The following is a 23,252-nucleotide window of genomic DNA, read 5'->3' on the forward strand; positions in this document are numbered from 1 at the left end:
TTTATATTAATAATCTTTGATTAAAAAAAACATTTGTATTAAATGTATTCATATCATTTTTTAAAGCCCAACTTTATTATTGGTATAGAACTATGAAACATGGAATGTTTTTATTATCTTTTGCTATTTGACTATTTTTGCCTTTATATTGTTCTTTAAGCTAAGTAGTTATCGTTAATTTAGGCTGGAACTTACATTCCATTAATTAGTTCTAAATATACTTCTTATTTTTTTATTACTATATTGTGTAGTATGTTGCTATATTATTTAAGGCCTATTTGGACTCAAATTTATGATATTTTGTTATAAATTAAGTCAAATCATGAAGTTGTCGTTCACTGCGGAATTTCATCACTAAATAACATAGAACCATGTCTTACAGAACACCATAATCTAGAACAAAAATTATTAAATATAAAACAATCACGTTTTGCACAATCTTTATTAAAACTAGGAACAATAAGAGATATAGAATTTTTCTATATATTCAGAAATGAAAAAAATTATATTGTGGGAACTATTAACAGCAGGAATTATACAAAAAAAATCAAATGATGGGCATTGCATTGATTATAGAAAACTAAATGCCATTACTACGAAAGACTCTTTACCAAATATCGAAGTTCTAATTAACAAATTACGCGAAAGTAAGTATTTTTCTAGTCTAAATATGAAGCAGGGGTACTATCAAATTCCAATGGCAAAGAACTTGATTGATAAAACCGAATTTGTTACTCGAGAGAGACAATTTGAGTCTTTTCATTTATATAATACGGCCTGCAGCTTTCCAAAGATGGGCAAATAATATAATAAAAGCTTTACGCAATTCAGCAATATCAATTTATGTTGACGACGTTTTAAATGCATCTAAATTTATTTCTCAAAGCATTAAAAAACTAAATACTTTCCTAATCATATGTGACAAAAATAATTTAAAATTTTCATAATAATTACAGATTTTAATGCAGTACAAAACACATTTTTAAAAAAAAGAATTAGTAGCTATAATAGCTCATTGGTAGCAATCAACGAGCTATTCACGATTATTATTTTAAAATTGAATACGGACCACAAAATGTCACATTTGGGTATTAGCAATTTAAATGCAGGACGAGCAACTATGAATAATTCGTAAAAAATTAAGATCGCACAGTAGTAAAGACATAAAATACACGGACTGTTTTAAAAATTATAGAGTTTTTAAAAAAATATTAAATGGTGAGTTAAAATTAGTGATTCCAAAAATCTATAAGTTTAATACGAGTATATTGAAAAATACTACGAAGAAATAGATCACATTGGCTTTCACTCTTTTAAATGGTATAAATACAAGTATACATGCCAAAAGCGAATGGTATAATAAGCTCCCAGATGTTCTTTGTGGAATGAATAATACTATAAATGAAAGTACAGGGTATACACTACATACATTAGTGTTTGGTATTGATAAAGATTGTCATGGACATTTGGGTGAAAAAGACTTAGTGTTTCAAAATAGAGAACAAGTTGCAGTCAAAGCAAAACAAAAAATAGACTTACAAAGTCAAAAACAATTTAAAAAACAATTCAGTATGAAACGCAAAAGACAGTACCAAATATAGTGTAACTTATTCGGTATTATATTAATGAGCTAAAAAAGACATAAAAGATATCAATCGTAAAATAAGGATAAAATATAAAAGACCTTATAAAGTGGATAATTTAATTGACTTATTAGAGTCGTAAGAGCATGGAATGCAATACAAAAAAAACATTAAAATTGCTTTAAATAAATAATATAACTACTTCAGTACTAAGTTTATTTTACTAAATCTTCAGAGTAGCATAAAATGTAACTATTATTTATTTATTATGTTTAAAATTTTTGTTGCTCTTGTGTTTGCTATTCCAGCTATAATATTCATTATCTTATCTACGTATTCAAAATAAATAACCAGAAAATATTTTAACATTTTATACTTAAGAAATAATACATTTGTTACGAATAAGATGTGTTTTTCTCAAAATTTTACCCTTTATCGATGTAATCAGGACAAGAAATCCTCCTGATTGTGATAACATAAAACATTTTATCGTGACAAAAGCGATCGAGTGCGGACTGACCGACCGCAACAATATTCAAATAGGAACTGCGGAAAAATGAGAAAATTGGGAAATAGGAAGCCACGCCAGTAGTAGAAGGGGTCCGTGACATTCTTGTGCTGTTTGTTGATATTTTATTGGTTGAATATTGACGGGTGTTGTAACAGAGATGCATAAAGGCTGACTAAGTACTTTTTTATATATCTTTTTACAAGTGCTGAAACTGGATTGCTACAACCAACCAAAAATACGAATTTGTCAAAATCGTTATGGGTATTTGGCAGGATGTAAAATGTCAAATTCCTGCAATCACAGGACAATGATAGTTACGGAATCCATAATCGAAGTTATCGCTACCAACAACATATCAACTAACGTGCTTAATTAACCCAATTTTCTTCATGTATTTATATATTTTAAACAGAATTACTTTTAGATTTCATATTCATCAACTTAACTTACCGCTAAATTCACTTGCGATAGCCAATACACAAAATCGAAAAGTTATTTCCTACCTTTAGAATGATTGTTTTAAATATTCTTACTTGTGCTACACGTAATTTTTTTACCTTTCCTCTTTTCTTTTTAGCAACATATTACCAGAACAGTTGTCGGATTGCAATCACTACGCATACCTTGAAGATGTCTACGAAATCATTCGGTGGAATACCGAAATCGACGAAGATCAATTCTTTGATCGACTTGGTCAAGAACTGATCAATACGTGTTGTACAGATCGAATGGAGAGAGCTTTTAAATGTTTAGGAGGAAACTTAAAGGAGTTTTTAACGACATTGGATGGTGTTCATGACGTGTTAAAATATCAGGAAAATATAAATGATGGTATGTCTGTTGTCTGATTATTATATTGAAATACTAGATACTTAACTGACCCTTTTTCCGAGACTGACTATATTCTCAATTTAATTCAATCTCTGTAAATAAAGTCTAAAGTTTGTTTACAAAGCTAAAATAAGTTTGAAGTTAATTTTTGCATATATTTTTTATTAGTTTTATTTGGTTTATTTTCCTTTATTTTTTATTTTTATTTTCAAATAGACAAGGTAAATTTTTTTGTTAAAAATGTCTGTTCCTCTGATCTACATAAATGTCAGTTCGATTCAAATTCTTTCTTTCTATTACCTTTTTATTTAAAAATATCAGAAAAACTATTGGTACTGTATCCAATGGTCTCATTTTTTTAACCCAAAGATTTACATACATTTAATCAAAATTATATGATCCATATAATTATATTTATAGGGCCGTCTGAACTGTGATCAGATGTTCTTTAAGGTGCAAACATGTGTATGAGATCAAAAATTGGTATTTTCCTTTTCTTTTCTACAATCATTTAAGCAAATTCATTAAGATCTTTTGACTTACGCTTTAAACTACTATAATACAAGTATAAAGCTAATCCTTAGCTTAAATTGCTTAGCTTAGCTGAATATCATCACTTTTGATTAGTTTTATTGTCATCCACCAAAATTCTAGAAAAAATTGGGCTAGATACTCAAGCATTACTTACCAACTAGTTCCTAGATTATGAAAAACTTATCACGAAATTGTATAATTTTTTTACACTTATTATAAACTTTTGCAACATAAAGCAAATGTTGAATAATACAAATTCTTCTTTTTCTTCCTCTTCTTCTCTTATTCTTCTTATTCTACTTCTTCTTTTTGTGCTTAGCCGTTCGTCATGTATACTCGTCATACAGAGTACCTTTTTGGCTTTTCTAAGTATGTTGTATGATGTTACATTAGTATTGTATGTCTACTAGCCAGGAGTGTTGCTATCTTCCCAAGCATTGATGTTTCTCTATTTTTCCTCATAAAATTAGTTTAGTAATATAATATTTACCTCCTTCAAGGATATGACCGAAGTAGGAAAATTTTCTTTCTGTAACGATGTTAATTAGTTCTCGAAAATTTCTTCATTCGTGGTATGTGCAGTCCATGACAGACGCAAGGATCTATGGATATATTTCAAATACCTCAATGCATTTTAGGGTTTTAATTTTGAGACCACGTTTCTGTATTAGTATGGGCCCTATGTAACACTTTACTACCCGTAGTCTAAGTGCTAGTAAGGGACTGCGAGCTAATAGGAAGTTTTTAAGTTTGAATAATGTTGTTCTTATTTAATTCGTTAACTTCTTCGTCGTAGTACCATCGTTCATTGATCATGGAATCCAAATATCTAAGCCATCATACTCGTCCTATAGGTATTGATTGGATTTATTACCTACTACTATAAGTTTGGTCTTGATAACATTGATGTTTAAGACCAAAACACTTATCCTATCCATTATTTGCTGGAGATCATCAAAATTGTTACTAGAATTATATTTTATTAGAATTATATCTTCTGCATTCCAATAATTGGAGTTTAATTAATCCCAATTCCTCCACTTTATCCTTCCAGGGCCATAAGATAGTAGGCCCTGTATGACTCCTTTACAAACCTTGAAGGTATCTGTGGATAGGTTATGACTCTGATGTCTTTGGCGTATATTCCTATCTTGCGCCGTCTATTTAAGAGAATATTGTATTTAATATGGTTAATAGCTTTCTGATAATATATGGAACATAGAAAAACATCTTGGCGTTAATTATAATACTTCTGAATCAATAGCTTGATTATAAACAAAGCCTCTCTTATACCCAACCATTTGATGAAGCCAAACTTTGTCTACTTGTTCTTTTTTTCACATTTCGACTATATTCGACCATGTATGTAGGTTTTTTCTTTATCGCTAGAGATATTATTGGGTTCTTTTAGGAAATAAAAGTCTGGATGGCAGAACAACAAAAGAAAGAGTTTAATAAATAAGTGAATCAAGTAGACTTAATAACATGAATAATAAAGTGTGATGATAAAACTTGTTTTGCATAAAACCCGCTTAATTAACTTCACACTACACGACAGCGTCTTATTATATTTACGTCTTCGATTTATTTTAAAAATCCGTCTTAGTTACATCTTAATTTGTCTTTAAAATACTCAAAATTATAAAACCGGGAGCCGTCTTCTCCCGTTATAATTATAAAGCTCTTGCACGGCACCAAAACCTTTTTTTTTGGTGATCCCGCGACTTTACGTCTTAAACCGGCAGATTAGATCGACTTTTACTCTTCAAAGACTTCAACTGACTCCTTGTTTCTCGTGTCCTCATTTTTTAATACGTATTAAGTACTGAGTCAGCTTTTTTATTATTCCCCTTTTATCGCCGTCGTACCGTTAACAGAAATCAAACGGGTTTTTAAGTCAGCAGTTTCCACAAATTCGGTTCGGCAGTATCAATTTTCTGAGAACCTTAAATATTGTTTTAACGAGCGCAAATTATATATCACATCATCATTTTGAAAGAAAAAATACTTTTGGAAAGATAAAGAAAAGCTTACACTAACTGATTTTGTTATTTTAATTATAAAAAAAAAATACTATCCTACATGTATAACTCGAAAAAAAACTTGTATGTCTTTTGGAGGTATCTTTTTGGAAATTGATACAAAAGTTGAAGTCCCAATGAGTTGGAATTTTATCCGAATCTATATATTTGGTTAAACAGATATGTCTAATGTTTTTTTTAGGCTTTATATCAGTAAATCTCAAAAACTACTAAATTGGTGTACATAAATTTAACATCGTTAATCTGTGCGTTTTTCCAAAAAAAAAACTGAACTGCCAATAAATGCCTCTGTTTCGTTTTCGATGCTCCACCCTGTGTATATATATATATATATATAGATTTTATATAATCATTAGGAGCGACGCATTTGTTAAGGTATTATTTAGAGGTTATTTTTTAATGGGAATCTTAACCAGATCAAGAAAAACTTTGAAACAAAAGATGTCATCCGCTTGAAAATTTATCGACTGACTGAGCCTTCGGTATACTGAGCAAAATGAAAAAGATTCGGAAAAGAAAAAGCAATTATTGAACCAGAAATAGTTCCTCGAGTTAAATTAAGACGATTTAAAATAACTTACCTTAGATCGAAATTGCCTCGTTTCCAAGATACACGCTGGTAAAATAAATAAATAAAAATGGATTTTCTTTTCATTTATTTTTTGGATAAACTGCTTTTTAAGATGTGAAATTGCAATTTAGACATTTTCAACATGACTATTGTAGGTTTTAGGTATATTATTTTTATTATTATTCACGATGTAAAAATAATACCATAAGTAATTGAACTCTGGAAAAAATACTTTGACAATTTGTTAAACATAGAAATGGAGGATGAACTGAAAAGAAAATGAATGAATAAGCACATGATAGAATTTTGAAGAGTGGAGCTATGGGAATTATGCTTTTCTTATTATGAACAAAAAATAATTAAGATTTAATTATGCTTTTTTTTCGTTTTAATTGCTAATAAATTGTATGATATTTAAAACTCATTTTTGCTAAGTATAGGTTTATATATAGTATTGAAAAGGTCTAAAAAAAATTATATATTATATATAACCAGACCAAACCAGTTTTTCTTAAAACTAATTTAATCCACTTGTACACAGAGTATTCCACTTGTTAATATTAAGTTATTTTTTATTGAGCCATATCTAAATCTTGTCTAAACTTAGCTACAAGAAACACTTTTAAAACTCCAATACCAAAAATTCCTTGTTCTAAATCTTACAATTTAATACTAAAAATCGATGAAACTAATTAATTTAAATCATCTTGATTTAAATTAAAATGCATTTAATGTTAACCACCATTTGGTTATATTTTCTCTAAAATAACAATTTCACAAATTACACCTTGAATAAATTTGAAAATGGAAAATTTGCTTTGTTTCCGTAGTAAATCCTATTACACAAAAAATATTTATCGGAACTTTAACCAGAAGCCGTGAAAACTTTCTAGAATAGGAGACAACTAAAGCTGAGCATCAATAACAATCAAATCCGAATTTATTCTATCCAAGGTTATCTCGGCTGAATTTTTTTTTAAAGGTTCAGTCTGATTCTTTCCAATAAATTTAAGGAAACGAAATCCGGAAAACATGTTTTTCATGATAAAAGGTTTTGAAAAAAAGTTTTTCGGGATAATGACTATTCTAGCGTGGGTGACCTTCAGTAATAGGGTTATTCAGGATATAAGATATTAGGGAAAGTGGCATATTTGCTTGTATAAGGAATCTTATCAAAATTTAAGCAGAAATTTTTATCCAATAACGTCAAAAGTAATTTAATCTTTTATGTCCCGATTTCAATGGGAATAACAAGGCAGGAACTGTTCTAAAACTGGTCTAAAGTTTAAAGGTATAACAAAACTAATCGATAACTAAACTTTAGAGTTTGCATAGGCATTATCTGAAGCTTTACTGCCACATACTAATTAAACTAGGACTAATTAACTCCAACGTCAACATTTTTGATATTTGCTTCACTGAAATAATTTTCCTGCTGAAGGTTTCTGCTATAAATGAACCTCCGAGGCATAGGCAATTTCCGGCTGTTGGCGACATTGTAACAGAATCACAATTGTCAAGTATACTTATGTTAAGGTGTATATATTGTTCTAGTAAACCTTAGAGCTAGAGTGCAAGCAGTAAATAAGCCCAAGAAAAAATATATAACCTTTAAAAAAATGTTTATTGTTTTTTTTTAATTCAATACTTTTAGAGAGGCAATTTTTTTAACCTCATTTTCTGACTCTGAATCTATACCAATTTTTCATGACTTCATTAGTTTTTTTTTAGTGCGTGTCGTGACAAGTATCTAAATTTTTACTAATATATTATCCTAGAAGTATATAAAGTATAAAAAGAGAATTTCGTTCAGTTTGTCTGAATTTCGTGATCGTTCATAGGCGTACGTAAACTTTTTGATCGTTTTAAACACCTGCAGTCTTTTTGCATAACTAATGAAGTTTAATAACTTATACTTAGAAAGCTGGAACAATTATAATAGTTTTTAGTAACGGACAACTCCAATAAAATTGATATTTTCTTTTAAGAAAATTTTCAGACATGCCAATTTTATTTTTTTATCTAGCATATTTACCATCAGATGTAATTTTTATGTCGCAAAAAACTGCCAGTGACAGATTTTTTTTCTTTAGTGGCATCTCCTGTATATTCTTACATTTTCTGTTATTTTAGAAAATTTTTCACGTTTTATGTATAATGTCCCATACCTATATTTTATTGTTCATGAAATAATTATGTATTTAATAGTAATTACATTATTCTATTGCGATATAAATTGATAAATTACATTCCACGTTTCATAAATTTAGAGAAACTAAAACTGTTAAGGATCTTGGCAGACCAAAAAGGATTGGCATTTCTAATGGTAAAAGACTGAATATCATAGTATAATTACATAAAAATATAAACCTCTCAAGACTAACTGAAGAAGTACTATAGAAGAGAAAGTATTACCATTATAAAACTCACCTATATAAAGAGTTACAGAGCTACTAGAAGATGATCTGGATCGCAAAAATTAATAATGCCAGATTATGGATATGTAAATGTGCCTAATTTTAGGTATTAGGCACCTAACAATCCACACTTATTCAGGGAAAGTAATTCTCAGAATAATTAATAAAATAGATTGTTAATAATAGAATAATAGGACCATACTTTAAAAAAACGTTGATGAAACAGCGTTATTAGGACCTTTTAGTAGACGACTTGATTCTTGCAAAGGGATGCCTGCCCACTATGTAGCGATTGTTAGAACATGCCTAGATAATGTTTGCTCAAACCGGTTAATAGGCAGACGTAATCTACGTCCAGTCAAAAATTAAGTGTAAAGTCCAGTTCAAAGATCTATTAGAATCTTTGATGTGCCGCGAATAGACCGTGTGCCGGTGTTGCTTGTATTGTCACATGGCATGTATGTTTAATCGAAAAATTTTATGTGGAAAGAGTCATACAGTAATATTCTAAGCGATATTTAATCGTTCCATCAAATAAATAAATATTTTAAAAATTTTTTTTAATTTAAACATTTGATTCGTAAGATTTGACTACAGATACCCACGTACTATTTTGTTAGACTTCTGACCTCAGTCGCAGTCACTGAAGCGTGAAAAGTTGCACAGGTCCGGCCTTACAATTTATTTGTATTTAAAATTTTATTATTCGGGATTATTGGGTTTGGTTTTATAAAGTTAGAAATTCAGGATAGTTCCTAGATAATATTTAATTAGAAGATAAGATTTAAGTTTTTAAATTTTCTTTTAATAAGTTTAGTATTTAGCTTTATCAGTAAGGTGTTTATAATAAGTGATGAAAGAATAGGTGGTACAAAGTACTTAGGCCTATTTATTCTCTGGATTAAGGCATTAAACATTTACTTTTTGACACAAAAGGGTAAAATGTTTTGGTTTGTCTTCAAATTATATAAATTTCCTTTTTTTCGATATTGAGATTTATTTATTTTCCCAGTCGAAACATTTTAAGGTCTTTAGGTACAATACCAAAACAAATCCAGGGTAAGATTTGATAATTAAATTATGTTCTTTTGAGTATTGACTTATTAAGTGTAGTTATGGTTATAGCTTAGGTGTCATCATCATATTCAGAATTCTTCACATTTGGTAAATCAACAGTGCACCTATATTAGGAGAAGTAAAGGATCTAGGATTGACCCTTGTGGCACATCCGAATCAATACGTTTAGCATCAGAGAAAATATTATTAAATGACAAACACAACATTATTAAAAACATAGTACTAATTTTACAATGAACAATCGATACCATCAAATCCTTTTAAATAATCGAGATTAATATGATTAATAGTTTATTTCTCAGTTGTTGGCAGGTTAAATGATTTCCTTACTTTGTGATTTTACTGTTACATTTTGTTAAATTTAAGGCAGTAAGGCGAAACCACAAATAAAATAGAAAATGTACGTTTTTATGTTATAATTGTTATTTGTTAGTCTATTTTTAATAACACAGCTTTAATAACTAACACTTTTTAATATAATGAACTTTTGACCCTACATTTGTGATATAAACAGTGAGACTGATGAGTTAAAAAATAAACAATTTAATTTATTAAAGATTCTAACTTGAAATAAAAATAGCTATCTTTTAAATTTAAAAATCAAATACTATGCCTATAATTTGGGCATTTTTTTTAAATCTTAGAGCAATACATGGCAAAACTTAGAAGTAAATATATCTTTCATTATTTGTCAATTTTAAAATTTTGTTTGTTTGTTTTGGCAGTGTATAGTATTTCCATAATATTTTATTTTCAATAACAGGCGATTCAGTGGATTCCACGCATGTTTTTGTCAATTTTGGGCAGTAAAATCATCATGGGTCTATTTTAATGAATTAACATATTGTAGTATAAAAATTTGATTCTTTTCTAAGAGTTTTTTTTTTAATTTAGTAGATTGAGTTATTTTTATATTTTATTATTTTTTTTTAAACTCTAGATCTTAGGCAATTTATATATCTATTTTTTGTGAGAAAATCCAGCCTCGAATTAAATTTAAATTAGTAAGTAAATTAATAATAAATATATAAATAAAAATAAATTGTAATATATTTCAAACAGATAGGACACCCAATTACACGAGATACAAAAAAAAATTACAAATAGTTTAATAACACAAATAAAAAAAACACACTCCCAACTATTAAAGGCGATTGACCCATCCTTAAAGATCTCTTTAAAAACACGACAATAGTAATACAAAAACAGGCCAAAAATTCTCGGCCCCGTAATCCTCAAAATCAGTAGGATAGAGAGAGATACACAATCACTTGCACAGCCTAAAGTAGGAATCGCCAGAACGCATGTGTTTTATCTTTGTTTAATAGACTGGCTAAAAAGAGTTGAGAAGTCTGTGAGTGCTGGGAGTGTTTAAAAGGGTTTTGTAAGATGTTTGGATTTTAGTCCGTGGTCAATTTTTTTATATTATTTTCTTGTGATATTATTTTCTTTCTAAAAATGGATATTTTCGAATGAAAAATAAAAAATTATGTAAAACATGGGGTTTTACGTACATTTAAAATGATTTCATAGTTAAATTATATAAAATTTTGCCATTTAGACATGTATATTATGCGACAATAAATACGACATAGACGCACGGACTATTTAGTGCGGCATCTGCGACACATCAAAGATTCTAATAGATCTCTGAACTGGACTTTACATAAGATAAGCCACATATTTTTATTTTTATATTTTTCCAGATACAGTTGAGTCTGTACAGGAAAATGTGTCGATCGTCTGGGATACTGCAGAGCTGTTACGAGCAGCGACTTCCAGGACTTAATAAAATAAATGTTAAGAATGTAGAATGTAATTTACCAATTTATATTGCAATAAAGTGTTATAATTATTATTTAAACGTAATTATTTCGTAAAGAGTTAAAGAAAGGTAAAGAATATAATATTCATAAATCATGTTCAGAATTTTGCGGATAATTTGAAAATGAAAATTACAAAAGGTTCCATTTTAATTTTTTTTTTCTGTCACACTTTTTTATGACATGTACCTGTCCGAGAAATATTTGAAAAAAAACTCCCCTTTTATTAAATGTGTCTGTTATTAAATCACAACCCTGTATATTTTAGTATGTACCTACAACTCAGTTTTTTTTAAATAAATAAAAAAATTATGTTAAAATAATATGGTTAAAGTACCCATCCCATTATACTTGCTAATCGCATTTATCAATTCACTCTCCTTGTCCAGAAAAGTATTTTTAGGATTTTTAATAGTATTGGCAGATTAATGATCTTTTTTTAAATCTTGTTTCGTGTTTTAAATTAAATATGGTATACTAAGTGCTTTATGTAATCCCCAAAGGTAAACATCTAACGGATTTAGATTAGGGCTATGGTTAGGGGGCTGTGCTAAGTGAACTAGAGGTATGTCATCCAAAAGGTCTAGTTAATTATTTTGGTTTAGTGTAACTGTTTATACCTAAAAATTATGATAAGGACAAATATTAACAAAAAAATTATTTTGAAAGTCTATAAATGGATTTACAAGCGCCTAATGGTAATTATTTCTCCACTCCAAATCTACTCGTCTGATAAATGTTGCTTCTTCGGGAAATATTTTTTTTTGAATATGGGGATTCCCATATTTTTAATTCGTACATTTTGGAAAAATTATTTGTTATTTACCAAATCCTCTATCAAAAAATGTTAAATGTATGAGATGGTGGAATTACCTATGCGCACAGATGCTTGTAAACCTCAATTGCTTGCTTAAGGATTTGCGGCAGCATAAATTAACATTTCATCTTCTTGTACCGATATCATTTTGGGTCGTCTAACAAAATTTCTAATATAAAACGACCCTGCTTTTGTAACTGCACGAATAAAATAAGTTTCTGTGCATAAACGCAGAGCATATCGCTCAAGTCACGATTAAAAAAATTATTAACTAATATCAATGCAATACAATCTGCCAGAAGAAATATGTAAAAATAACAATTAATTGTGACCGCAACGTATTTAATTTTCTGTTTAACCAAGGGGTATAAATACTTCTTTTATAGGATGTTAAATATTGTTAAGAAAATATAATACGTTAACAATTCTTATAGTTTTAGTACTATTTTTTGTAGCTTAAGTTTATTGAAAGGTCAACTTATGTTTAGTGTAATATTTTCACCTACAGGGTCTAGTTTTTATTACCGCATCTTTTTTGATCCAATTTGGTCTAACTTGGGGTATTTAGGTTATTTTATTGTAGGACTTTGATTGTCTCTTTTTGCTTATTTACCTTGGAAACAAATAAACGACAAATAAGAAATGAAACTACAGTCAACACTAGAGGTGATAATTAGTCAACTACATTATTGGAAATATTTACAGTGAAAAGTCAGCGTTTATCACAGACATAACTAGCAGCTTTTATTCATAAATCTACATCATTCAAATTACGTTATTTTACTAATATTTTATTAATTAATAATATATACTATTTAAGCATAAAACTTAAATAAAAACACCCTAACTTTTTAGGAAGAATCTCACTTATAACTAATGTTTTGTCATTTAGATCATCCGGAAACGGAAGCTGCTTTTATATGCAATGCTCTGGACGATTTTACTTTACATCTGGATTTTACTACGGAAAGACCGGCAGTGGCTCATTTATTACTTGGAAGCCTTAAAGCCCTTGCCAAAAAACTCTACAACACGCAAACCGACATTAGTATGGAACGGCTTAAGCATGATACCAGACATTTTAGGTAAGTTTTAGATTTATAATTTTGCTTTTCTCACACGGCGTGCGTTGTTTATTTATGTATTTATTTATTTTATATTGCAATCAAAATAAAGACTGGGTGTTATACCCTTAAATAAATTGTGAAAAAAAATTATTGTAGATATTATTGAAGTATCGTACTGAAAAACATGGAAGTAGCAGCACGTACGAGATGCATACGTGCGCGTTACCATATTTCGCTTTTAAGCATCTCTTTATGCATAATGATCGATTCCCTAACCTGTATATGCATGGTTATTAAAATACACATGACTGATCAATTTGTCTTTCGGATGCAAATGGCCGAAATGTACCTATAGAAATTTTCGCATCCAAGATCGAAATTGTCCAGACCTTTCTACCTGATATCAACGATATTACTAGTCAAGCATTATGATTTACTTTGTTTGACAAGTGATCGGTTATTATAAGAATAAATCATATTTGTACTAAAAAGTAGAACGAATACTATTTTTGTTTGAAAATATTCAATAAGTATCTAAAAAACTATTACTTTTGCTATAACCACAAATACATTAAAAGCCGATATTTAAAGCCCATTTTCTTAAAAAGTTTTTTAACTTCCTAGGATCGCATTTTTCAAGAAAGCGCTTTAAAAAAATTGTTCTTCAGTTTTGACTTAAAACATCAGCGGTGACCTTGTTTATGACCCCAAGATCATTTTTCAACGTAATTTCAAAGTCAACTTTTGTTTTTTTTTTAAATTGAATTCCCGTATTTTTTATTCCGAAATCAGATAGAGCGTAATATTGTACATTAAGATCTGTATTAAGCCTTGGAGTCGAAGTAACCCTTCAAGGTCAAATGATTTTTGCAACGAGAAATTGCAATTGTTATTCCGGATCCAAGAAGGGCGATACAATTTGCATTCAGAACGTTTCTGACCTTGAGGTCTAAGTGACCTCTCGAGGTCATTTTAAGGTCAATCGTTATTAGCGAAGAAAATTTAATTGTTTATTACATTTATATTTTATTACTTTCATTGATTATTAGTATCAATGTTACTTTCTGAGATAAATGTCTCAGATTGTGATATTATTTTTTAAATACGCTTAAAAATTGTTTGGTCTTTTATCTAAATTTCATAGTTTGTGAGATGCAACGGAATAGAATCTTACGGTACACATGTTTTAAATAAGTTGACTGGATTACATCAACCTCATATCAATATTATTTCAAAATCATATTAATTGAAGTTTTCACATAATTTCTAAATTTAGATAAATTAATTATTCATTAAATTGATACATATAATTTCAATTTCAATATATTTTGCTTTATTTAAGAACTAAGTGCTCTTAAATCGAGAAAGAGATAATATCAATTAAATCAGATAGACCCCGAAGAGCCACCGGTGTTGCATTATTTTTAGTAGACATTATTTCATTGAAGCTAGTACCAAGAAATTATTTTAAAAATATTTTAAACAATACCACAGATTTACAGAATACAGATGCGAAACTGCTCGAAAATACGCGTGCGAGCGCCAGACTTGATTGGTTTTAATTTGCTGCAAGCCTCCACGCCGCGTGCTTCTAATTTTCTTTGCGTAGTACGCGTGTTTATGATTAATAATTAAATTAAAATAATATATTTGTATTTTTTTTTAAATATTTTTTTAGTATTATTTTTGTTGAAATTGGGGGGTATAAGTGTGTATATCTTTATTGTTCCAGCCACAGATGGTAAAGGAACGACGTTATTTAGTTTCCAAAAGATGAGTTAATAAATTAATATTTCGAGATAATGAAAAGCATTAATTTTACTCACCCATGTGATAACTTTCCTTTTCAGTATTTAATAAAACGATAAGTCGTATAAAATTATTTATATAATTTTTTATAAATAATTTTATACGACTTAAAATATTTTATACTTTACAATTCGCCAACAGAGATTTATCATCTGCCAAAAAATCAGATGAAACTAAAAGAAAATTAAAAATTGTGTTTCATCTTTAATGTTTTATTAAATAAGATCCTTAAATCTGTTAAATGAAATAAATATGTACTCAAGAACCCTTACATTCTGTTTTATTTAAGCCCTTCTATTTTTTATTTATTTTTTTCTATTTTTTTATTTTCTATTTTGACATTATAAATGCATTATAATATCCCAGCGAAATTATAGTGCAGAACATCTATCCCTACAAAAAAAACTTAAAAATGCATTGGTGCGGCTAGTCCAAACGATCCTTTTCAACGGCATCGAATATCGGGGGCTTATATCCGCGATCTTTCACATCTGGTATTCTGTAAATCTGTGACAATACATTAATTAGACCATTTTTTATTAATTAAAGTTATATTTTTCTGGATAATTATCTTAATTCAGTAAGAAATACGTAAAAGTTAAATTTTCAGCGTTTAATATTAAAAAAATTAATCCAATTAGTCCTTAATTGTTCTAAAAATTACTTCTGAACTTTCACTAACAGCTTCCTACATTTTTCTTATAAGCGCAATTATTAAAAAGAAAACAGACGTAATTCAATGCTAAGCTTCGATTTATTAAGACCGATAATTAATTAAATTTTCTGAATTTATTTAAATAGTGCTTTAAAAATTGGTGAATTAATATGAATTTAAAATAATATTAATTTTACCCAAACACTATGTATCATTAATAAATAGTAGACTTAAAATGCCTTTTTTATTACAGATACCACATACGTAGGCTAGCATCGAATATTGAAAATGGAACATTGTACAGGGATTATTCTAAGCAATCGAAACCAGAAACAATCAACAACCTTCCTATTGGTATACAAACTTTTTGTAAAGCTTTCCCTTGGCATTTTGTTATAGGTAAGTTATTTTCTTTTTTGTTCTGTGTTTAATAGGTATACAAAAGATTTAAAGAAACCAGAGTTACAAGTGCTTAAAGTTTTAATGTAGAAAGGTGTTGGGCTATTTCCAAAGTAATTTTTGTATGAAATCCGAATTAAAGCTTAGAATTAGTCCATCGCAGAAAACAAACTTATCGCCTTCTTTTGCACTACTTTTTATTAGTGCTGTTAAAATTGTAATGCTTTTATAGTTTTAAAACTCTTATCTGCCATTCGCCAAATATACGGTTTACAATTTGGATGGTCCTTAGGCTTCAATTTATTTGTCGTTTGGAGTTTGTGTACAGATGTAACTAACTGCAAATATTTACTTTGCTCTGATCGATGTTTGTTTTTTTTCGGCCACATTTCGTAAATATTAGCAGTATTGTGTTCAAATATTGATTACGGACTTAATTTGCTCGAATTGTATACAGGGTGTCTTTAACAATGTGACCCAATTATGCCTTAAAAAACTTAGATTTGATTACAGCCTTGTAAAATTATAAGAACAAAAGTATTTGAGAAGAAGTGGAAAAAGTTTGTTTTTGGATAAATTATTCAAGGAATATGTTCTCAATTTTGTCGCAATAATAAGAAATTACCGTATTTAAATGTAACTTTTATTAAGGTAACATAATGCTAAATTATATTGATCACATTTAAACATTTTTAGTGAATTAAAAAACATATTAAGGATAAACTTTTGTTTTTAATAATCGCACGATTCCAGAATTACTATATTTATTTTTATTATTCGAAATTCCAGTTCTTATCTAAAATAAAATAGAAAAAAAAGATTATTCTGATTTTAAGGACGATCAGCTTGTTATACCCTGTTATAATAAATTAATTTCAATAATAATTTTAAGATGTAATATTATTATACTATACATCTAATAAAACTTCCTTTAAATTTGAATCTTCTCCTCTTTAACCCTATAATTTTTGATTAACTTTTAATGCAATTTTTTGGTCCTCGAGATTTTCAATACTGTTTTTCTGTTCTGATTTTATTAAATATAACCTTTATTTTCTTTTTATATTCATTCCTAGTCGTTTTTTGTCAAGGAATTTTTATTGACAATTCTCATCATAGGACAGCTTATCTAGGATTATAGTGGCTTCTAAGACAAAAATATCTGCTATTAGATTAACGTCAAATATATTGTTGTTCCAACATCTGCTCAGGAAATCTTGTTTTTGCTACATTGACATTGACATTTTTGGTACATTAACAATGTACTTATGGCTTATTTTGCCTGGATTCCCTTTTGTAAACAAGCAAGCTGCTTTTCAAGGTTTCTCAATTTTTAGATTTTGTCTAACTACAATTCAGTACCTAGGTCCATTGAATTGACCTTGCTTATAATATCTTATCAATCTGGTTTACGTTCTTGTAGGATTCCTTTTATTTTATTACGATCATTTTATTGTTCTTTTAAATTACTTTTGCAAAAGACTCTGTATTTCTAATAAGTAAAATTAATTTTGCTGACTTGTTTTCCTTGAGGCACTGCAAAAGTTGTTTAACTCTTTTCTTTTTAAAGTTGAAGAAGTAGTCCATACTTGCAGTGGAGTTAATAAGTCAAAGGATAACTAAAATTGTTTCTGTCATCCTCCACTAAATTTATTTAAAAATCATCTATCCTACATATTTCGGACATATAAGATGTCCATCTTCAGGGATATACAATGAGGGTTTTCGTCACAACATATAACCAGCTATCGTGCTACTGGCAAGGTCAAAAGTTAAAATCTCAACAATAAATAAAAGGGCAAATTAAGATGCATGAGAAGGGACTAAGCAGGGTCTATACAAATATTAAAATCACATAATTACAAAACTAGGATAATTGTTATGTCAACAAAAACTAAGAACAAAAAAAAAACTATTTTGTTCTTAGTTCTTGTTGACATAACAATTATCTTAGTTTTGTAATTATATAATTTTAATGTTTGTATAGACCCTGCTTTGTCCCTTCTCATGCATCTTAATATGCCCTTTATGCCCTTTTATTTATTGTTGAGATTTTAACTTTTGACCACCTCTCACTATTGTAGCCGAAAAAGAGAAATATCTGCTTCCGAAATTTTGACTGCCATTTATTCGTAATATAGGAACATTGCGTTAACAAAAATATTTTTTATAAGAGTTTGTACTGATTTCCACAGCACTATTCTACTTGTTGAATTCAGAATTTTAAAACTTGGATATAAAATATTACTTTTAAAACAGCCTTTCACACTTTGAAATACGTAATAAACGACGGATCATCTTTCATCATACGTCTCGCGCCACGATGTCATGCAAATACGTAAGAGATTTATTTACTCCAGTGTCATAAATATCCTTACACCTTGCATAAGAAAGACATAAGTTGAGAGTTATTTATTAAATTTGTTCTTTTGAGAACCTATTTAAAAAGAAATTAATATGATATAAACAATACTAAAAATATTTATTGAAGCAATTCTTGTATTTGTTATATTTTTCTGGCAAAAATTAGTATTAAATAAATATTTTGTTTATATGCATTCCTTGTTTTCCAGAAAAAGCATCATTAGAAAATATTAGATAAATCAGGTATCGTGTCATTTATGATTAAATATTTTAATTAAAGGTTATTATAATAAGGTTTTCTTCTCTTTATATTACCTTGGTGGTCACACTTGGTTCTTTATGTGTTTTCCATTTTGTTATTTAAGCATTTCTAACTTGTCAAGTCAACAAAAAAATAAACCAACTTAGAAAAAATACCTTATTTCATGATCCATAATGTAATATTCTTCATACTTCTAAATACTACAAGAAAATTATGATTTTTTTATACTTTTTTCTATTTACGTTTCCTAAGTGCGGAGAGACGCAATGGTATAAATTATATCATCCCTTAATTTATCTTTGCAAACACAGTTTATATGTTTCCCTAATATATTTTTTCTCTATTTTTATAGCAGAACAACCGCCGTATTCTTTCGATTAATAAATACTGCTTATGGTGTGATCTAAAGAAATCTGAAGTATAACTTCAGAATATTTACTTTTATAAACTCCTTGAGGATTTAAGTACTATTATACTTATTTCCAATATATTCCAAGCGTATTCTCTGGATCCCTTAGATCACTCCATTAAAAATACATTAACATGTATAAGTATTTTTGTTTCAACTTATTGATTAAATATATATTTTTTGATCCACAATATATGTGTTAAAGTCAGTTTTAAAGACCTGGCCTAATTTCTTGTCTGGGTGCCTGATAACGATTGTCAGCATTATATTCGTTTCAGTTATGGTAACTGGATATGAGAAAAACATAATTGATAATTCTACAGATAACTGCTTAGAGAAATAATAAATACAGACATAAATGTAATGCACATTAAAACAAACACTCTATGAAGACGCAATTTTACTGCAGTTAATACAACCTTTATACCTCTAGTTAAAAAAGCAACCGATTTTCGCCCGTGAAAATTGCCGCCGTCAACACAAATTAGTTTACTTATAGATAAACTGCATGGATCATGGGGTATTCTGATAATAGATGAAAGACGCTTCCAGACGTTTTGGTTTATATAGTATGTGTTGCGGTACAAACTTAATTGATTAACTATACGAGTATATAAATGCAGTCAATGTACCTAATTACGAGTATAACAGTCAAGATTACAAATCATAGAAGCGCGCGATCTATGTGAACACAGATAAAACAGTAATACCTCTCTTTCTTAAAGTAAGATCGCGTGCTTAAGCATGGGATACTATGGTATAGGCACTATTTCATTATCAGTGTTAGATTAGATAGACATAAGCTCAATGTTTTTAAGATAAATAACACTTGTGATTAGACCAGTAACGCTTGAGATGTTCAAGAAGATTTTTTTTAAGATTAGTTGCTTAATTATTATGCGTATTGTAATTAAAATCTTTTTTTTTTTAGTAGTTGTTGGTCAATATTTAAATTTTTAAATTTGAAAATATTTAAAATTACAGTTTAGGAGCAGTGACAAATTTGAACTCGAATAGTATAAAATTTAATATTACATATATATTATATAAGATTTTATACTTGTGAAGATTTAACGTAGGAAATAATATAACAGGTATTAAATCCATAAGCACTTTGCATAAACATAAATTTATTTCACTTAGTAACTCGCCAAAAAACATAAGGCTTAATCCAGGTTCTATCCATGAGGCACCTCTACTAATACAAGACATTTTATCTTTTAACTCGCATTAAGTACGATTACTTTCAATTACCTTTGAAGTAAAAAAAAATTAAAAATCATTGTCATTAATTATATAAGAATTTTTATTATGAAAAATTGAAATAATATTTTTGATCCAATACCTACCATATTATTTTTTTTACAAATTAGTAATAAAACGTAGTTAAGTACAAAAGATTCATATCAGTCATATGACGTTTATATCCCCAAATCCCTAAAAGGTTAATTTGATTTATACTTATTTTGTACTGGTTATTTATATAATATAAATTCTGCATAAAAAATATATTTAGATTTGCAATTACAGTTGATATTAAGTTTGCAATTACAGTGCTTTTACCAGTACATGTATATTCAAAAAAAAGTGTTGATGTCACTGTACAATTTGTTTAACTCTATTTTAATTAAATTCCTTTTATTTAGATAAAAAAATGGAACTAGTTCAACTGGGCATCGGCTTTATGCGCCTTTTTGGCCAACAACTAAAATCAATCGAAGGTACGACGGTATCAACCTACTTTGAATTTCGACGACCACGTAGTATCACCCTTACGTTTAACGAAATCGTCAAGAGAGCTAATACACCATTTGTTTTGGCGCTTAAGAATAGACAATCTTTGGACAACACCAATGTACGTATATTTATTGATTTTTTAATTATATATTTAATTTTTTTCTTCTTTAAATGGTGTAAAATTTATTTTATTCACTTATTTACTTTGACAATTAAGGTACTCTGAAAAATTTCCAATCTTACGTAAAGATAGCAGTACTCACTAGGTGTAGTAGCACAACACTAGATGTTTAAGACGCTGAGCCATCATTTACTATTGTGAAATTTTAAACAGGTAATAATGCCTAAGGTTTGAATTTTAAATTACATCTTGGCCATATCTTCTTCTTTAAGTGCCATTTTTTTTTAGAAGGTTGACTCTCATAGCTATTTTTACTTTTGATACCGCAGCTTTAAACAACTCAACGGAAATACAATTCTACCATTCTTCTTCCTCTAGTTCTGTTTCCCTGTATCTTTCCCTATATAATATTCTGCAACAATACACATTTCTCTCCTCTTATCACATGACCTAGATATTGCAGCTTCCTTATCCTAATTATGTTCGGTATTTCCTTTACCTTTCGCATTCTCCTCAGAACCTCGTCATTTGTTGCCATGTTTACTCAACTTATTTTTAAGATCGTTCTATATGATCACATTTCAAATGCTTCCAGTCGATCACTTCAACTCTTCTTGAACATACGTTGGACTTTAACGTATCCATCATACCTGGCAATACCGAGAAAATGTAGCATCTCCGTATTTTGACTCTAGCTTGTAAGTTAAGATCTCTACCGCATAACACATTTCTCATTCTGGTAAATATGGTTCTGGCTTATCCAACTCTTGATTTAGTATCCTCAGTATACTCATCACCTTCACTGGCCGTGGTTCCTAAATATTTATATTTAATGACTCTCTCTATTAGCTCTCAATTGATTCATAGGTTACGTTACCCTGTAGCTGAACTGATTTTGAAATGGTCATAAATTTGGACTTTTTGATATTTAAACTCCACCCTCCATCATTCTCTGCTTATGGATCAACCAAGCCTTGTAAATATTCTATTATTCGACTATTTATTAAGAATTTATTATTCTATTAAATATGTCATCTGCATACAGGATATTGTTAATCAGTATTACATTAACTTTCACTTCTATTGTTATTTCTTTCAGTGCTTTTTAAATGTTTTCTTACAAATTAAAATTAAATAAGAGCGACGATAGTGCATATCCTTGCCATACATCGCGTTGTATTTTTACATCTTCTGAGAGTTCAGTATCCACTTTGATTTTTGCCGTCTAATTGTGGTAGACATTATTTACTATTCTCAGATCTTTGTGTCTATATTTTCACTTATAATTAATTAATTGAGGTAACTGAGTTCTATTAAATATTTTATTGTATTCAAAAAAACACATTTACACCGATTCATGCATCTTTGACACAGATTTACAGAATACCAGATGCGAAAGATCGCGGATAAAAGCTCCCGATATTCGATGCCCTTGAAAAGGATGGTTTGGACTGGCCGCACCAATGCATTTTTAAGTTTTTTTTTTGTAGGGATAGATGTTCTGCACTATAATTTCGCTGGGATATTATAATGCCTTTATAATGTCAAAATAGAAATAGGCTTTAAAAAAAAACAGAATGTAAGGATTCTTGAGTACATTTTTATTTCATTTAACAGATTTAAGGATCTTATTTAATAAAACATTAAAGATGAAACAAAATTTTTAATTTTCTTTTAGTTGTATCTGATTTTTTGGCAGATGATAAATCTCTGTTGGCGAATTTTAAAGTATAAAATATTTTAAGTCGTATAAATAATTTTATTAAATACTGGAAAGGAAAGTTATCACATGGGTGAGTAAAATTAATGCTTTTTATTATCTCGAAATATTAACTTATTAACTAATCTTTTGGAAATCTAAATAACGTCGTTCCTCCACCACTGTGGCTGGAACAATAAAGATATACACACTTATACCCCTCCATTTCGACAAAAATAATACTAAAAAAATACAAATATATTATTTCAATTTAATTATAAATCATAAACACGCGTACTACGCAAAGAAAATTAGAAGCACGCGGCGTGGAGGCTTGCAGCAAATTAAACCCCTTACCACCGTACTAGGCGGGTGATGGAAATCCATCACCCAGGAGGCGTGTCTGAAGTCTGGCGCTCGCACGCGTATTTATCGATCAGTTTCGCATCTGTATTCTGTAAATCTGTGTCTTTGAGTTGACATTCTAAGCATTTCTGAAGCTAAATTGGGTTTCGAAAAAACGG

At 28.9% G+C, this 23,252-nt stretch overlaps 1 protein-coding gene across 1 annotated transcript in view; it reads left to right on the forward strand.

The window, feature by feature from the left end:
- The window catches only part of LOC126741366 (head-specific guanylate cyclase-like), a 73,546-nt gene that overhangs the window by 44,492 nt on the left and 5,802 nt on the right, over positions 1–23,252 (forward strand). Inside the window, exons 4-7 of the mRNA XM_050447757.1 lie at positions 2,672–2,925; positions 13,099–13,291; positions 15,991–16,136; positions 20,818–21,026. Of these exons, the coding sequence (XP_050303714.1) occupies positions 2,672–2,925; positions 13,099–13,291; positions 15,991–16,136; positions 20,818–21,026 (802 nt within the window). The remainder of the gene's footprint in view (positions 1–2,671; positions 2,926–13,098; positions 13,292–15,990; positions 16,137–20,817; positions 21,027–23,252) is intronic.

Source organism: Anthonomus grandis, chromosome 10 (assembly GCF_022605725.1).
Source record: "Anthonomus grandis grandis chromosome 10, icAntGran1.3, whole genome shotgun sequence".
Lineage (NCBI taxonomy): Eukaryota > Metazoa > Arthropoda > Insecta > Coleoptera > Curculionidae > Anthonomus > Anthonomus grandis.